Below are 13,883 nucleotides of genomic sequence, written 5' to 3' on the forward strand. Positions count from 1 at the left end.
TTTTGGAGTTAGATCTGGACTGACTGAGTCATTGCAATGCATTAATATACTGTGATCCAAATCATTTCTTTGTAGCTCCATTTAGCGTCCTCGCTCCACTGGAAGGTGAACATCTGTCCCGTCTGTCCTAACAGACTAATCCATTTATCTTTCTATCAAATCAAAAACAGACGTATCCCCACAGCCTGATGCTGCCACCACCAACTGTCACCATAGAAATGGTTGATGGACTGTCCAATAGAAGCTGTGTGTTCCCACTGTCAGGTTATGTGGGTGGTCATGTCTTATTAGATTTGCAGTAGAGCTCTATTAGACGCTTCAGGTAATGAAATACATTGGCGTTTGTGGACGAAGCATTAAAAATATTGCTTTGAAACGTTGAAGGAAAATGCTTTTGTAAGGCACTATAAATATGATAAACCTGAATCAGTGAGACATCAGTGAAAACTCTGGGAGTCATTAAATAAAGTTACCAGCAATGAAAAATAAACTCCAGGAGGCATGACAGACAAGCAAAGATGGATTTCCAGTGAGAGGGAACAACTGCTTTTACTTTCCTCGACTCAAAAGTACCGATTTGCCACAGAAGCACAAATAACTGTAGCATGTACAACAAGGACAGGCGTTACTATGGAAACTAAGAAAACTGTGAGAGAAAAAAAACATGGTATGGCAAAAACTAAGTATTACTCTATATCTCAGAGAGAGAAAAAAAGTCGTTCAGAGAAGAATACAACACATTGTAGCACAAAACTCAAGTGCAATTTACTGAAATGATGAAACTTGAATGAGCATGCCTTTAACGAATACTGTCAGAGTACTATAAAAATGGAGAATCACTCTCTCTGTCCACAATATCTCTCCCTACAAAGTGTGATTATGCATGAAATTGAAAAACTCTCCTTCAGCCACCTGATAATTTAGCATCCTGCACGCTGCACATTACTTTTTCATTATTAACAGATCCATTGTACAACGTGGCGCAACTTGATGGCTAAACTGACTGAACATTGTCTCAGGTTAATGTTGTCTAACGGACCCGAACACGTGCGGGGCCGAGCAGACGAAACGCAGGAAACTCGCAGTCCAATTACATCACTTTTCATTTGGCACGCTGCTGCTCGACATGCTCCTTCCTTTCATCTCCATCTGTCTTTCTCACTTCTTTCCCTTAACACCTCCCTGTTCCTTGCTTCCCACTTCTCTGCTCGTCAGAGAAAATTAGAAATGCAGGAACACATTGTCACAGTAGGCTGCTTCCACCTCCACTCGCTCTTCTGACACGGTCGCACACGGCCAACTTCGACTACGCCAATCGGATAAAACCTGATGGTGGACAAAATGTTTTTAGATTAATCTGAAATGAAAAACTTGGCAGGCAATAAATCCAAAATGAGTAAAATTGATTTACTAATGGCTATAGTGAATTGAAAAAATAAAACAAAATACTTGTAGACCCTTGAACTGCTTCACACTTTGTCATGTTACAACCACAGGGTTCATTGTATTTTACTAAGGTTTAATGTAATAGACTAAGCAGTGGATGACGGACGTCTGTGGGCAAAATGTGGAAAAGTGGAGTCATTTTTAGTAACTTCTCGCCCCCTATAAGGCTAAGTATTTATTTTCTAATATAAACTACAGTAACATTACAGTCTAAATAAGTGAAATATGTTATGAAACCACAAAGCGTATAAAGACTCAATGTGAATCTTTCTTGTAAATTGGAATATATTTTTGGGGAACCTTTGAGTTTTTGCTTCTTTGTCACTACAACACAATTTTCTAAGAATTTTCTAATCATCTTAAAAAAGAAAAAAGAAATCAAGGTTGTAGAGGAAGTCACTTTTGATTGATGTTGATTCCAGGTGATTTTTTTGAACTGAGGTAAAGCAATCAAAACTTATTGGCCCATTACAATGCAGGGGAATGTTTAACGCTTAACTTTCAACCCATCAAAGCCATTAGGGACAAAATATGTCTCTTTTTGCTTAATGCATTACGTCTTAAATAACTTCATTAATCATTCAACTAATTTGATGATTTTACCTTTTTACATGCCAGTTTGATAAGTTGATATGACCTTTATTATTTATGAAAAATATGCAAAACTTGATTTATTTTCCCGATTACAGTTCTTAGGTGGGTAGAGGACAGTTTTTGTGAATAATTAGCCACAACATGGACTTTAATGCATCATCGGTTTTTGTGACACATCAGATTTAAAGCCTACCTCTGGAGTCATATGCTACAAAAATGTCCACTTTATTTATGAGTGAAATACTAAATATTTAACAGTCTTTTTTTTTTACTCTTACAAATGTACCAAATATTGTAGGGTCAAATGTTGACTCCCACTCATTCCAGTTAATGTGGCTCCTGCTGAACATTGTGCCTCACAGAGCAAACGCCTGCGCTGCATGTAAAACACATTACCCAGTGTTCCCTGTGCATGTTTCGGTCCAGAGGGAGTTTTCGCTCCCTGTAGAAGGCCTGCTCACCCCTGTGCAGGAAGGCTAAGTTTCATCAGCCAGCCAGACCAACCCCAGGTCTGCTCATGTATTTACCCCTTTGAACAGAGAGGCCAGGCTAAAGATGATGGTCTCCAGGGGTCTGATTACAGAAGCAGGGAGGCAGGGCAGCAGCTGCTGCTATTGAAGTGTCAGCCATGATTGTTATCAGAGGGCTCCGCTGCTCGTTTTTACACACAAACACACACTTTACAAATATGGCTCTCGCACATGAACCAGTTTGCACCTTAGCATAGTTTGTAGTCTTGATGAACCACTGTGTCAGTAGCTTCTGCTCCACCAGAGCGCCAGACCTCCAGGATCGACCACGTTCATCCACCTGCTCATCTGCCAGCACCGTCTGATCAACGGGGTCCCAGTTCACCACGGCCTGAATACCGGACAAAAACAAGCACACGCAGTCAGATCACAACCCACACGGTTAAAATGAAATGAGGACGCCTGATTTCTGCCTCAATAATAGAAAGGCTTCTGTTTTTCAGGTCAAAAAAAAGAGACAACTCCACTGGTTTTGTCATTTCTCTATGAAGAAAACATTCCTACCTCTTTTTGATATGCCAGCCCAGCTTCAAAGAGCTTGATGAACAAATACTGTGTCCACTTGTAGTAGTCTGGGAGACAAGTGGTGATTTCCTGTTGATGAAAGCCAAAAATCAGGAGTGCAAAGTGCAAAGTGGAAGTGAGCAGAGAGTCACTTTCCTTTTTCCTCTAATCACAGAAGCAGCGGTTCTGGATTTCTTTGGGTCTTAAAAGTCCTACCTATTCCATCAGCTTCCTATGCTACTGAATGGATTTCTATTCAGTTGTCTTGTTCCTTTTGCACTACGTTTCATTTTTGATTACTCAATTTTGAGCTGTGGTTCTCAGCAGCATCTCCAAAGTTACATAAATATGTAATACAAATGTATAAAGGTTTGTGGTTGTAATGTGAAAAAGTACTTGAACACTCTTTCAAGCTCCCTCTTCTTTATGTGTGTAAATGGAACATGAACATGGAAAGAGCAAACACGACTCGGTCTTTTGCAACCTCTTGGCCGATCCTCTCCTATCTCCTACTTACTCTGTCCCAGTTGAAGCAGAGCCCAAGGCTATCCAGCTGCTCCCTCATGGACTCGATGTTACTGAACAGAAAAGCAGCAGAGGAAGAAGTTACACATGAAAAACAGACATTTAAACACTTTGTTTTAAACGTACATACCTTTTTGTCCACTCTTCGGGATCGAGACCTCGCTCTATGGCTGCGTTCTCGGCAGGAAGCCCAAAAGCGTCCCAACCCATCGGATTTAGCACCTGGGAATTCAACTGTGTATTAATTGTCACTGTAAATAATTAGTTAAAGGATCAATCATACGTCAGCCCACATAAACCAACTGAAATTAATATCAATCTGCGTAATGTTACAAGATGTTATACCTGTATTTTATGTATCAAATATTTTTTTCCCCAAGAAAACTCAGGTTAAACTTTGCAAACTGTCCTCATAGATAGAAAATCTTTAGAAAACTGTCTCAATGACTAAAGCCTGTGAGGCTGACCTTTGTGATACAACATGCTCTGAGCAACAATAGGACACATTCAAAGCCAGCCTGCCGTCTTCTCTGGAAACCCCACAGTTTGCTTATGGCTCCAACCTCTGAACGCATCATCTCAAACCCACCCTGAACACAATCATTTTTCACCTGAAGAAAAAGAACAGCTCGAACCCTGATTGTTCTCTTCTAGTGTTCAACAATACTTAAACACAATCATAGGCAAAGCAGCTTATTACATAAGAGGTTTTCAGACCTCCAAAGAGAAAAAGAAGACTCAATTGAAGCTGGCAGGAAATCTTCAGGCTTCATCAAATTGAACGACAGTGTTCTTCAAGGATGTGTGTTTAGTCTTTTGCACTTTATCCAACAACAATAAAAAAATAAAATAAATCACAGCATTACTGAACTCCATGAAAACAAGATTATTAAAGTTGTTAATGGTCCTACTGCAACCTGAGTCACTAAAAATGGAGTTCAGCTCAAGTACAATAGTTTCTGCTGTAGACAATGGCATGCTTTCACACAGTGCCAGTAGCGATCATGTGGATAGGTTCAGCAGAAATCACTTTTTCAGAGTCTGCATCAGCGATTATCTCTTCCAGAGTCTTAGCAAGACACACCAAGCCAAAATGGTAGAAGGCACAGCTGTATGGAATAACAGATTGATGGACATTTCATATATTTTTAAAGCATCATTTTACGACCTTATTTTATTTTATCTATGGCTTTTTCATGTTATTCCAGTTCGACTGAAGACATCACTTACAAAAATGTTGTCTTTTGATTACCCAAACCCCCCACCTGCCCTCTGTATTTATGTTTTCCCTGTCCAGAAGTGCTCCCTCTACACATCCGTGCTTTTGTCTCGCTCTTTGACACACACACTTAGGAAGTCTCTTTCACTCATTTCTCAAGCCCTTCGGCTCTATTTTCTGCTCACTGAGAGAAAAACGAGATGAAAGCGCAGGACTGGAAGGAGCGAGTAAAGTGGAGGAGCAGGAGAGTGACAATGAGTCGAAGGCTGGAGAGGATCATTGCGGAGACTCTAACGGGTCTGATGTTTCAGATGAATTGGTATCCTTGGTAACTGCTGGGCCCTCATTTGTAAAGCCGAGTGGTGGATGGTATAAGGCTGAGAGGCTGTCGGCTCACTAAGCTCCAGGGAAATACGAGCAGAGCACATGCCAAGGATAGTCTATGATAATAAAAAAATACACATACTAAAATGATGAGAGCATCATCATGGTGATACAATGCAGTTCTGCTTATTTAGCATAAATAGCTGAAGTGAGGCTCTATTTGTGAAGGTCTGTTATGAAAAGGTAGTCAATTTTGTTTTTTTCCTTTATGGATCATATTACACTTAAAGAGTAAAGCCTATCCCGACCTTAATTTTGATCACAATTAGATCTACTGTAATATTGGATGACACAGATCCGGCCGGGACAGGAAACATTCTGTAAACTCGCAGCCCTCTGGACCACAAGGGTTCCAGGAGAGCTGGCAGACTCGTTTTATGACTGCAGAGCGACAATACTAAATAAAAGTGCTCACCCACGCAGCTCAATTCCATCTGTATTAGCTTTGAAATGCAACTTCACACTCTTGTTTCCAGATGCCAACACTTCTATGCAAATTCTTATTGTGGCCACTTGTTTCAGTGGACAAAAGTAATTTTACATCAAGCGATACATCTGTTTTATTATATCACAGCAACTACACAGCAGGCCATGATGCATTGATGTCTGCATTGATGTCTCCATCGATGTCTGCGGTTTCAGCAGGTTAAATCATTTCAAAATCCAGGGAATAGAAACTGGCCACAAAATCCTGATCGGTGCATCTCCAGAAAACGCATTCTCACACTACATTTACCTGTACAAACAGTGGCTAAATAAAAGATGTTGTAAATTTGATCATCAGTTGTCATCACATTATAATAGGAGTTCAAAACATATTCAAAACATCAAAAACTGGGAGACATCATCTCAAAAACCCAGCAGAATATCAACAGGTGAGTGTATATTTCTCAATTAACACATTGGGGAGTTTTGAGCATTCACCATAACGGTGTTTGCTTTTAGACAGATGCTCAGGGAAAGAGCAGTGCTGTGCAATGAGCAGCCAGCAATCAAGTGAAACCAAGTTTCCTTCAGGGAAATCCCACAGAGAAAAAGGAGACTCTCTCAGCAGGTGACGGATAAATGCACATTTGATGTAAAATCTCAAAGGAGCAAAGCTTTTCACATAGCAGTTTGCTGTCTGGCTAAAAGCAAGGATCCATGGTTGTTTAGATGGGCAATGATCGAAGCAGAAGTGTGTTCCTGCAAAACAGCCACCAACCTGACCTTGCAGTCGCTGGCCACAGCTCCATCGACAGCAGCCGGCAAGTGGAATCAAACAAAGAGCAAAGAGAGCTGTGGACTGCAGCACTTTGATCTTAACTAGTCTGGTCATTAAGAGACCAGAGGGCTTTAGCTCAAGAGTATGGATCTGCCTTAATTTACACACCTACTGAAAACCAAAAGGAAACTCTGTATACACAAAAGTAAAATTGCCTTTCAGTTTTAACACCCAGCGACTGCCGACAAACAGGAAAACAGCTGCGTGTTCCTCTTTATGGATCTGACAACAACAGCTGTAAATGGTGAAACTGTTTTACAGACATGTTCAAACTCAGCTAAACTAACAAAAATTGTCAAATTGACTATGTTCCGTAGATAAATACTTTCAGGCATGAAGACACAATATGATAGCTTCAAATATAAAATTTAAACTGTATTCAGAGTGGGGTTCGAACCAGCAGCCCACTAGTTGCAGGATGAACTCCTATCATAGACATATCACTACTGCATATTGAATAGACCTGTGGCTGAATAATCTTGATCCAGAGCACATCAACATTTAACAGAAAGGAGCTGGAATCAAACCCACAACCTGACCTTGGTTAGGCCTTGATTTAATAATAAGGTTTGGATCGATTTTGAATTTTGATAAATGTAAATATGATTTTAAATGTGTTTATGTGCCTATCCTGGTAATGATTATCTGCCATTAAATTGTGTGAAACATTTAGGTTTGACAAAAATGCAACATCTATGCACCAAAAATCTGGAACAAACTTCCAGAAAACTGTAAAACAGCTGAAACACAGACTTCCTTTAAATCTCAACTAAATACCCACTTATTTAGAGTTGTATTTGAAACGTAATCAATTGCAAATTTATTGACGGAATCTGACTTGATGTTGTGTTTTTAATGTTGATTCTATGTTACATTGTTTTTTTGTGTGTTTGATTTGATGTAAAGCACTTTGAAATGCCTTGCTGCTGAAATGTGCTATATAAAAAAAATAAAAAATAAAAAAGCAACTGAAGGATTACGTAATAAACATTTACATCCAGGATATGAGAATATGCATACTTTCAGCTCTGCAATTTAAGTCACGACTGTGCAAAACTAACTGCAACTTTTATACTGTAAGAGCAAATCAAAGCAGCAAATTAAAGAAAATATTGGAGCTGTTAACTGCTTCTCACTTAGTCACCCACTTGCTCTCATTGTTTTTTTCAGTGAGATGCCGTCAGAGCTGCCCTGGCTTCACTGACCGGCCAAAGAGCAGCAGATGAATTTCTCTTCATTTCTAATGAGTCACACTCAAGACATTAACTTGAAGAGGTTGCTTTTCATTTTTTAATTTGTTTTGTGTTTTGCCTGAATGAAGAGTTCCTTTCATAAAATTTTAGTGGAATCACAACAAAACAGGAATCAACCCCAAAGCTTTAATCTGCCGTTTGAAGAGAAAAGTCAATACAAGCTACACACACATACTGCATCAAAGTTTGCTCTCCTACTGTGTAGCACTAAAAACTCAAAAACAATTGAAGAAAACGCAAAACCAAAAGAATTTTGAAAATGATTTTTCTGTTATTCTAACTAACCTGAGACAGCAAATATTTAGTGCAACTGAATGTCGGACAAGGAAAAAACAGTCCATGTGTCTTTAAATAAAGCTTACGTAAAAATCTGGTTTCGACTGCAAATGAGATCTATTTGAGAATAATTTGAATCTGAAAATAACCATAAACCTTGTGACATCAATGATGAAAAAAATCTCCAGAATCTGCAATTAAGCTGCTTTTCACACAAAAGAGTTTAATCAGTGACTAAATAAATAGTTTTTCTTTTTTCATTTCCAGTTGCTTAGATCTGAGCTTTACCAGGAAGACATATCAACATTGGCTCTCAGCTCTCTGTGTGTCACAGGCAGAATATTTGTGCCCCGACAACATGAGATATCTCTGGCTGGCATTCAGTTGCGGCTGCTCGGAGTGCTTTGCATGTTTCAGTGACGACCGGGGTAATAATAGTGAATGCATGTGGACAAAAGCAGACATACCTGATGGCCCCTCATTCTCTGGAAGTGACCAATGGTGTCGCTGATGGTGTACACTCGCACATGCCCCAAGTGAAGGCGTCCCGAAGGGTACGGAAACATAGAGAGGACATAAAACTTCTTCCTGTCGGAACGCTGTGGGGGGGGAACAAGCAAACAGAGACAACAGCAGACGACTTTAAAGCTGGTCTTTCCTCATCAACCTAACTTTGAAGCATCTGTATGTGGAGGAGACTGCATTAAGAGGCTGAGGTGAGGATGCCAGTAATAACTCATCACATTCAGAGCGAGGGCCGCTGACTGTAAGAGACTCGCTCAGCGGCTGATTACAGTGTCTAAACGGTGGCAGATAATGTATGGTTTACAAGCACAACACGGTTTCTATGGCAGCACCGCGAGGACCACTTCCACCCAGCTATATGTGATTACAGGAAATCTGACTCATGAATTTTTCAATAAATTAATTAGAGCCAGCGCCCTGCGATAAATGCACTTAATCACTGTCAGCTTCGCCTAGACAGCCACACGCTCAGAGCGTTAGGATATATAATCAGCCTGTGACGAGCTACCAGGACCCAAACGCTTGTGAGAGATTAGAGGGAAATTTAAATAGAATACATAAATGTGGAAACAGGTAGAAGATCTCGCCATAGTTACATCTGGTCAAAAAATAAATCTTTTTCACATCAGATGTTTCATTTACCAGAAAAAAATGAGGTGAAACAATTTCCATTAACTGTGCAGCGAGTCTATTGAATGGCCCAGAAAGCCAGTGAGGCAGCATGCACAAGCCACATGTCATGTTTAATACCGTCAAGTGTATCCGTGCTTTTCTTCTCGACTGCAGACCAAAATGTCAGCAGCATTAAAAAATAAATAAAAAGCTCTATCGATCGCTACAAGCTTGGCTTGTGACAGTCTCTTTTTTTTTTAGAGTCGGTAAGAAGTAGGTCACTTTAGGGGCAACCATCTGTGTATTTACAGTGGTTTTTAAAAGTGTACACATACCTGCTAAAAGTTTTTCCAATCTAAAAACTATTTAGACTTTTAACATGACATTAATATAAAAAAACTCCAAATATGTTCCAGGAAAAATATTGAAAATAAAGAAGATAAATATAGCTGTGTATATTCTTTAGCTAACACTTTGTTCAAGCATCATTTGATTGAGGGGGAATGGTGTTGGCAAATCAGATCTTTTATTTCCCATTTCCTTAGAAAAGAGCTTGGAATAAGGACTGCATATCAGATTCAGTTCCAAAACTTTCATGTTCTACATCTGAAGTCTCTTTAATTAATTTAGTTGTAAGCTAAAGCTCACCGTGGAGCTGAAAAGTATAATTACTAACAAACTAGTGACTATTTTGATGAGGAATGCAATTTTTTATTGCTTATTATACCATCTACTTTGAAGAATACTCTGCGACTTTGTGCATGGATGGGAATGACCGATTTCATGTACAATGTCTCTTTGAGGGTCCTGGAAAGAACAATACAAGTCTGGTGTTTTATTTAATGAAAATATATATGAAGGAGTAAGAACTAGAAATACCAGCAGTATTACATACATCAAGTGGATCAGAAGTACTATAGTCAAAGGCAGTTTGAGAGGAAGGAGACTGAATTATGAATTGAGACTGAAAGGTACTTAAAGAAATTAATAGGTCAGCAGTTTGAAGATGTATGTCACCAGGTTAATGCAACATTTTTTTTACATTTCCCTCTACACCTTGTCTGTTTCCCAGATGAATTGAGAATGAGGTCCATATCACTGGAGATGATTATTTATTGTGGTTTAAATTTCAGATAAAAGTCTGACATTCAACAGTGTTGTGTCAACTGTACAAACAGGTGTGAAAGTGGGGAGGCTCAAGAAGAAGAAAATAGCAAACACATCCTATGAATGTCTATTTTTGAAATGTGATGCCATTAAACAAGAAAAAATAATGTGGTTAAACAGATTTATTTCTATTCATTTGAAAGTCACTATATTAAAATTCAATTTAACATAGAACTGACATGTATTGAACATTGTTCAGAAAAAGAAAAGGTGCAGCAGTACTTTAAGATATTTCTAAAATATCAAATCAACTTTTTCTACGGCAAATAAAAATGAGTAGTTTCAGTTTATTCTACATTTGCTCTCTTGCAAAATTAGCTCTAAAGCAGACTGTCAAAACACAGTTCACAGGATCTCTGGGTACTTTAGCAGAAATAGGCCCAAAGCACATTGTCGCATAACAGAAAAGGACAGCAAAAATAAAGTCTGTGCCATTTTACAAGAAAGATTTCTGTCCACAGTTCAAATGGAGACTTTTTTCCCCAACAACTTTTAGTGGAATAGAACCTCAAACTGATTTAACTATAAAATTTTTTTTTTTTTTTAAATGTGTTGTTTCAATGCAAACTAAAGCTTACCAAATCAACAATGATAATTATTTTTGATTAGTACTAAACAATAGGATCAGGGCTGCTGGTCACTTGATTCAGAGGGAATTATTCCACATATATTCTTGTTAAAATAATGACTAAAAATTAAGGTTTACATGAACAGGCATGATAGTTCATCTGTACAATTTGTTCAGGAAAGCAAATGTGTTTTTGTTTTAATTTGGCAACAAGATTTCTTGTTCTTCTCCCAAGCGAGCCAAGAACATCAACTGTTTTTTCTGTTGTTTTACAACAGGAAATATGTACATGTTTCACAGTGCAACATATTTTGTTTCAGATATTTTCAAAGCTGATGACAAAAATATGTTCTAAAGACCTAATTTTAAGTTTTGGAAATGTGTTCATTGTTCACGAGGTTTAGAAAAACAAGGAAGAACAAACTACCTTTATCTGCAAACAAACTGTGAACAAACAGTGTAGTGTACAACTAACAGCTGTCAGTAGAGCTGTGAATCTCTGCAGCTCCTCCACAGTCACCATAAACATCTTCCCTGCAACTCTGTTTACTGCTTTGAGGCCTTCACAGAACAGTTGGATTTATGCTGATATGAGCAAATTCCTTAGGCAGTTGTATTCACACATTTAAAAAATTTTGTAAAGTGGGCAAAATGCAAAAACACGCCATAATTTTTAGATTTTTTCTTTTAAAATGTGAAATGGACAATTTTTCTTTTACTTCAATCAAATAAAACAACAACAACAAAATTTGTGGTTATAATGTGACAAATTGTGTCCAGTTTTTATTAGGATAAATAAAACATATTTACACACTTACTGCGTTCAGCGCATCCTTCCGCCACTGCTCCATAATCCGCGAGCGCCACCATTCTTCTACTTTGCGCCTGGTCTCGGTTCGATAGTCCTTTTCCCAAACGCCCGTCTCACTGAACAGGGAGCGGATGCTGGGGGACAGGAAGCGGAGTGCCGAGCTCCACAGAGCAGCCCTGCTTCGACAAGGCTGGACCACACACAGAGGAACAGGAGTCAGCCTCCTCAAGGACGCCTGCATGATCCTGCCTTCAGAAAAATGAGGAAAGAAAAGACAGAGAACAAGAGGTCAGCTGGCAGACATGTTGTAAAAAAACCTGATACTTCTGAAGAGTGTCGAGTCAACTACTTATGTGCAGGCGTGTTCTCAGGACAGGTACAAAACTTATAGATCCTAATAATAGAAACAACCTAATAGAAAAGTAAAATTTACAGTTTGTTAGAAAAAAAAACAAGAAGGCAGTATAGTTCTAATTTGCAGGTTTGCAATAATGCTACTTTAAGAGCTTTATGGTAATTATTGAATGGCTGCACAGTGGCACAGTTGGTAGCATTGTTGCCTTGCAGCAAGAAGGTCCTGGGTTCGATTCCCGGCCCGGGAATGGAGTTTGCATGTTGCATGTGCATGTGCATGGTGGGTTCTCTCCGGGTTCTCCGGCTTCCTCCCACAGTCCAAAAACATGACAGTCAGGTTAATTGATCTCTCTAAATTCTCTGTATGGGTGGGCATGCATGGTTGTTTGTCGTGTCTGTCTCTGTGTTGCCCTGCGACAGACTGGCAACCTATGACCGCGCCTCTCGCCCGGAACGTTAGCTGGAGATGGACACCAGCACCCCTCCTGACCCCACTGGGGAGAAGGGTGTTAGAAAATGGATGGATGGTAATTATTGAAAAAAAAAAACAGTTTCTATGACCGATTCATAATGAGGGAAGGAAGGTATGACACAAAGTTCGCATTGATTAAGTCCCTCCCCTTTGTACATGGTTATGGAAGTAGAGACGGAAGGACGGAAGGAAATAGATGAACCAACTCTCTTTATTTATTGAAAGCAAAATAAACACAGGTCTTTCCACTCCGGCTCATGTCTGTAGGTGTTTAGTTGGAAATATTTTGTTTTAGCTTGCAGTTTCCATGTCAGTTGTCACTCATAATGAAGCACTCTTCACTCTCACGCTTTTCCCCTGATTGGCTCTGACTGAGCCAAAATAAAAAAAAAAATAGAAAAAAAATATGAAAAAACTGTTTTTATTTTCTGTTTATTAAATACATAAAAAATAAAACCTTTTTAACATTATGTAAATGACTTGGCAAGCATGTTCTTTGATGCTCTTTGTGTTGAGTTTATCAGATGAAGCCCCGGGAATTTTGCTTTGATGCGCAAAAAGGACTAACCTTGTAAGCCCATCTTGTTCTATGAAATTCCCAAATAGTGGCTCTGTGAAAACGCCCGCAGCCCTTCTCTCTCTTTTACTGGCAAATTCTTGTGCATTTAATAGTTAGACTAAAGCAGTCCTTACACAAATAACTCTTTATGTGTTATCTACTGGAAAGAAAAGTAACAACTTGATCTTTGCATTTGCAGTCATTTATATTTAGGTGGAAAAAGTAAAGAAGGCAAAAATTGCCAAAAAACACAAACAAAGCTTCATGGCACAGAAGTCAAAAATCCCTTCATCTCAAATCAGATTTACTTTCATATTATTTAAATCGACAGGCTTGAGGAGCAGATGATGGGCTTGCTTTTGCTTTGAGAAGACTGACAGCTCTCCTCCTCATTTCTCCTCAGGATTGTTTTTTTTTCCAACGCTGCTGTTGTTGTGTAACAGTTGGCGGTTTTCACACCATGTCAGTCACACAACAGCGTGGGTTTTCTTTTTTTTTTTTTTTTGTGAAATGAGAGGTTTATTTGCTGTGATGTGATTATGGTTCTCCGTCACTGCGGCACCCTGGACAGACTGTTCTTCATCAGACTGATCAGAGGACTGAATGACAGTTTTCCATTTAAGTCAAAAAACTAAATCCACTTAAATCCAAAAAATGTAAGTCAAATGCTGAAATCCAGCATTTGAAATCCAAAAAAATGTTATACACAACCCAGTTAAAATGCAGAACTTTAGGATGTGAAAAGAAAAACTAAAAGGGAATCAATGACAAATTAGTTTAAAATGTCACGTTTATGAAACTTCAATTAAAATCAAAGAAA

At 38.9% G+C, this 13,883-nt stretch overlaps 1 protein-coding gene across 2 annotated transcripts in view; it reads right to left on the reverse strand.

Moving 5' to 3' along the window:
* lars2 (leucyl-tRNA synthetase 2, mitochondrial) overlaps positions 1–13,883 on the reverse strand; it is a 38,147-nt gene that overhangs the window by 21,014 nt on the left and 3,250 nt on the right. Inside the window, exons 2-7 of one of the 2 annotated variants that reach the window (XM_044116455.1) lie at positions 11,686–11,923; positions 8,463–8,594; positions 3,730–3,821; positions 3,592–3,652; positions 3,075–3,164; positions 2,758–2,901 (exon numbers count right to left, since the gene is read on the reverse strand). In XM_044116455.1, the coding sequence (XP_043972390.1) occupies positions 2,758–2,901; positions 3,075–3,164; positions 3,592–3,652; positions 3,730–3,821; positions 8,463–8,594; positions 11,686–11,919 (753 nt within the window). In that variant the 5' untranslated portion in view covers positions 11,920–11,923. Of the gene's footprint in view, positions 1–2,757; positions 2,902–3,074; positions 3,165–3,591; positions 3,653–3,729; positions 3,822–8,462; positions 8,595–11,685; positions 11,928–13,883 lie in introns of both variants that reach the window. The other variant, XM_044116454.1, reaches the window with a different exon arrangement.

The sequence above is a fragment of the Gambusia affinis genome, linkage group LG05 (genome assembly GCF_019740435.1).
Source record: "Gambusia affinis linkage group LG05, SWU_Gaff_1.0, whole genome shotgun sequence".
Lineage (NCBI taxonomy): Eukaryota > Metazoa > Chordata > Actinopteri > Cyprinodontiformes > Poeciliidae > Gambusia > Gambusia affinis.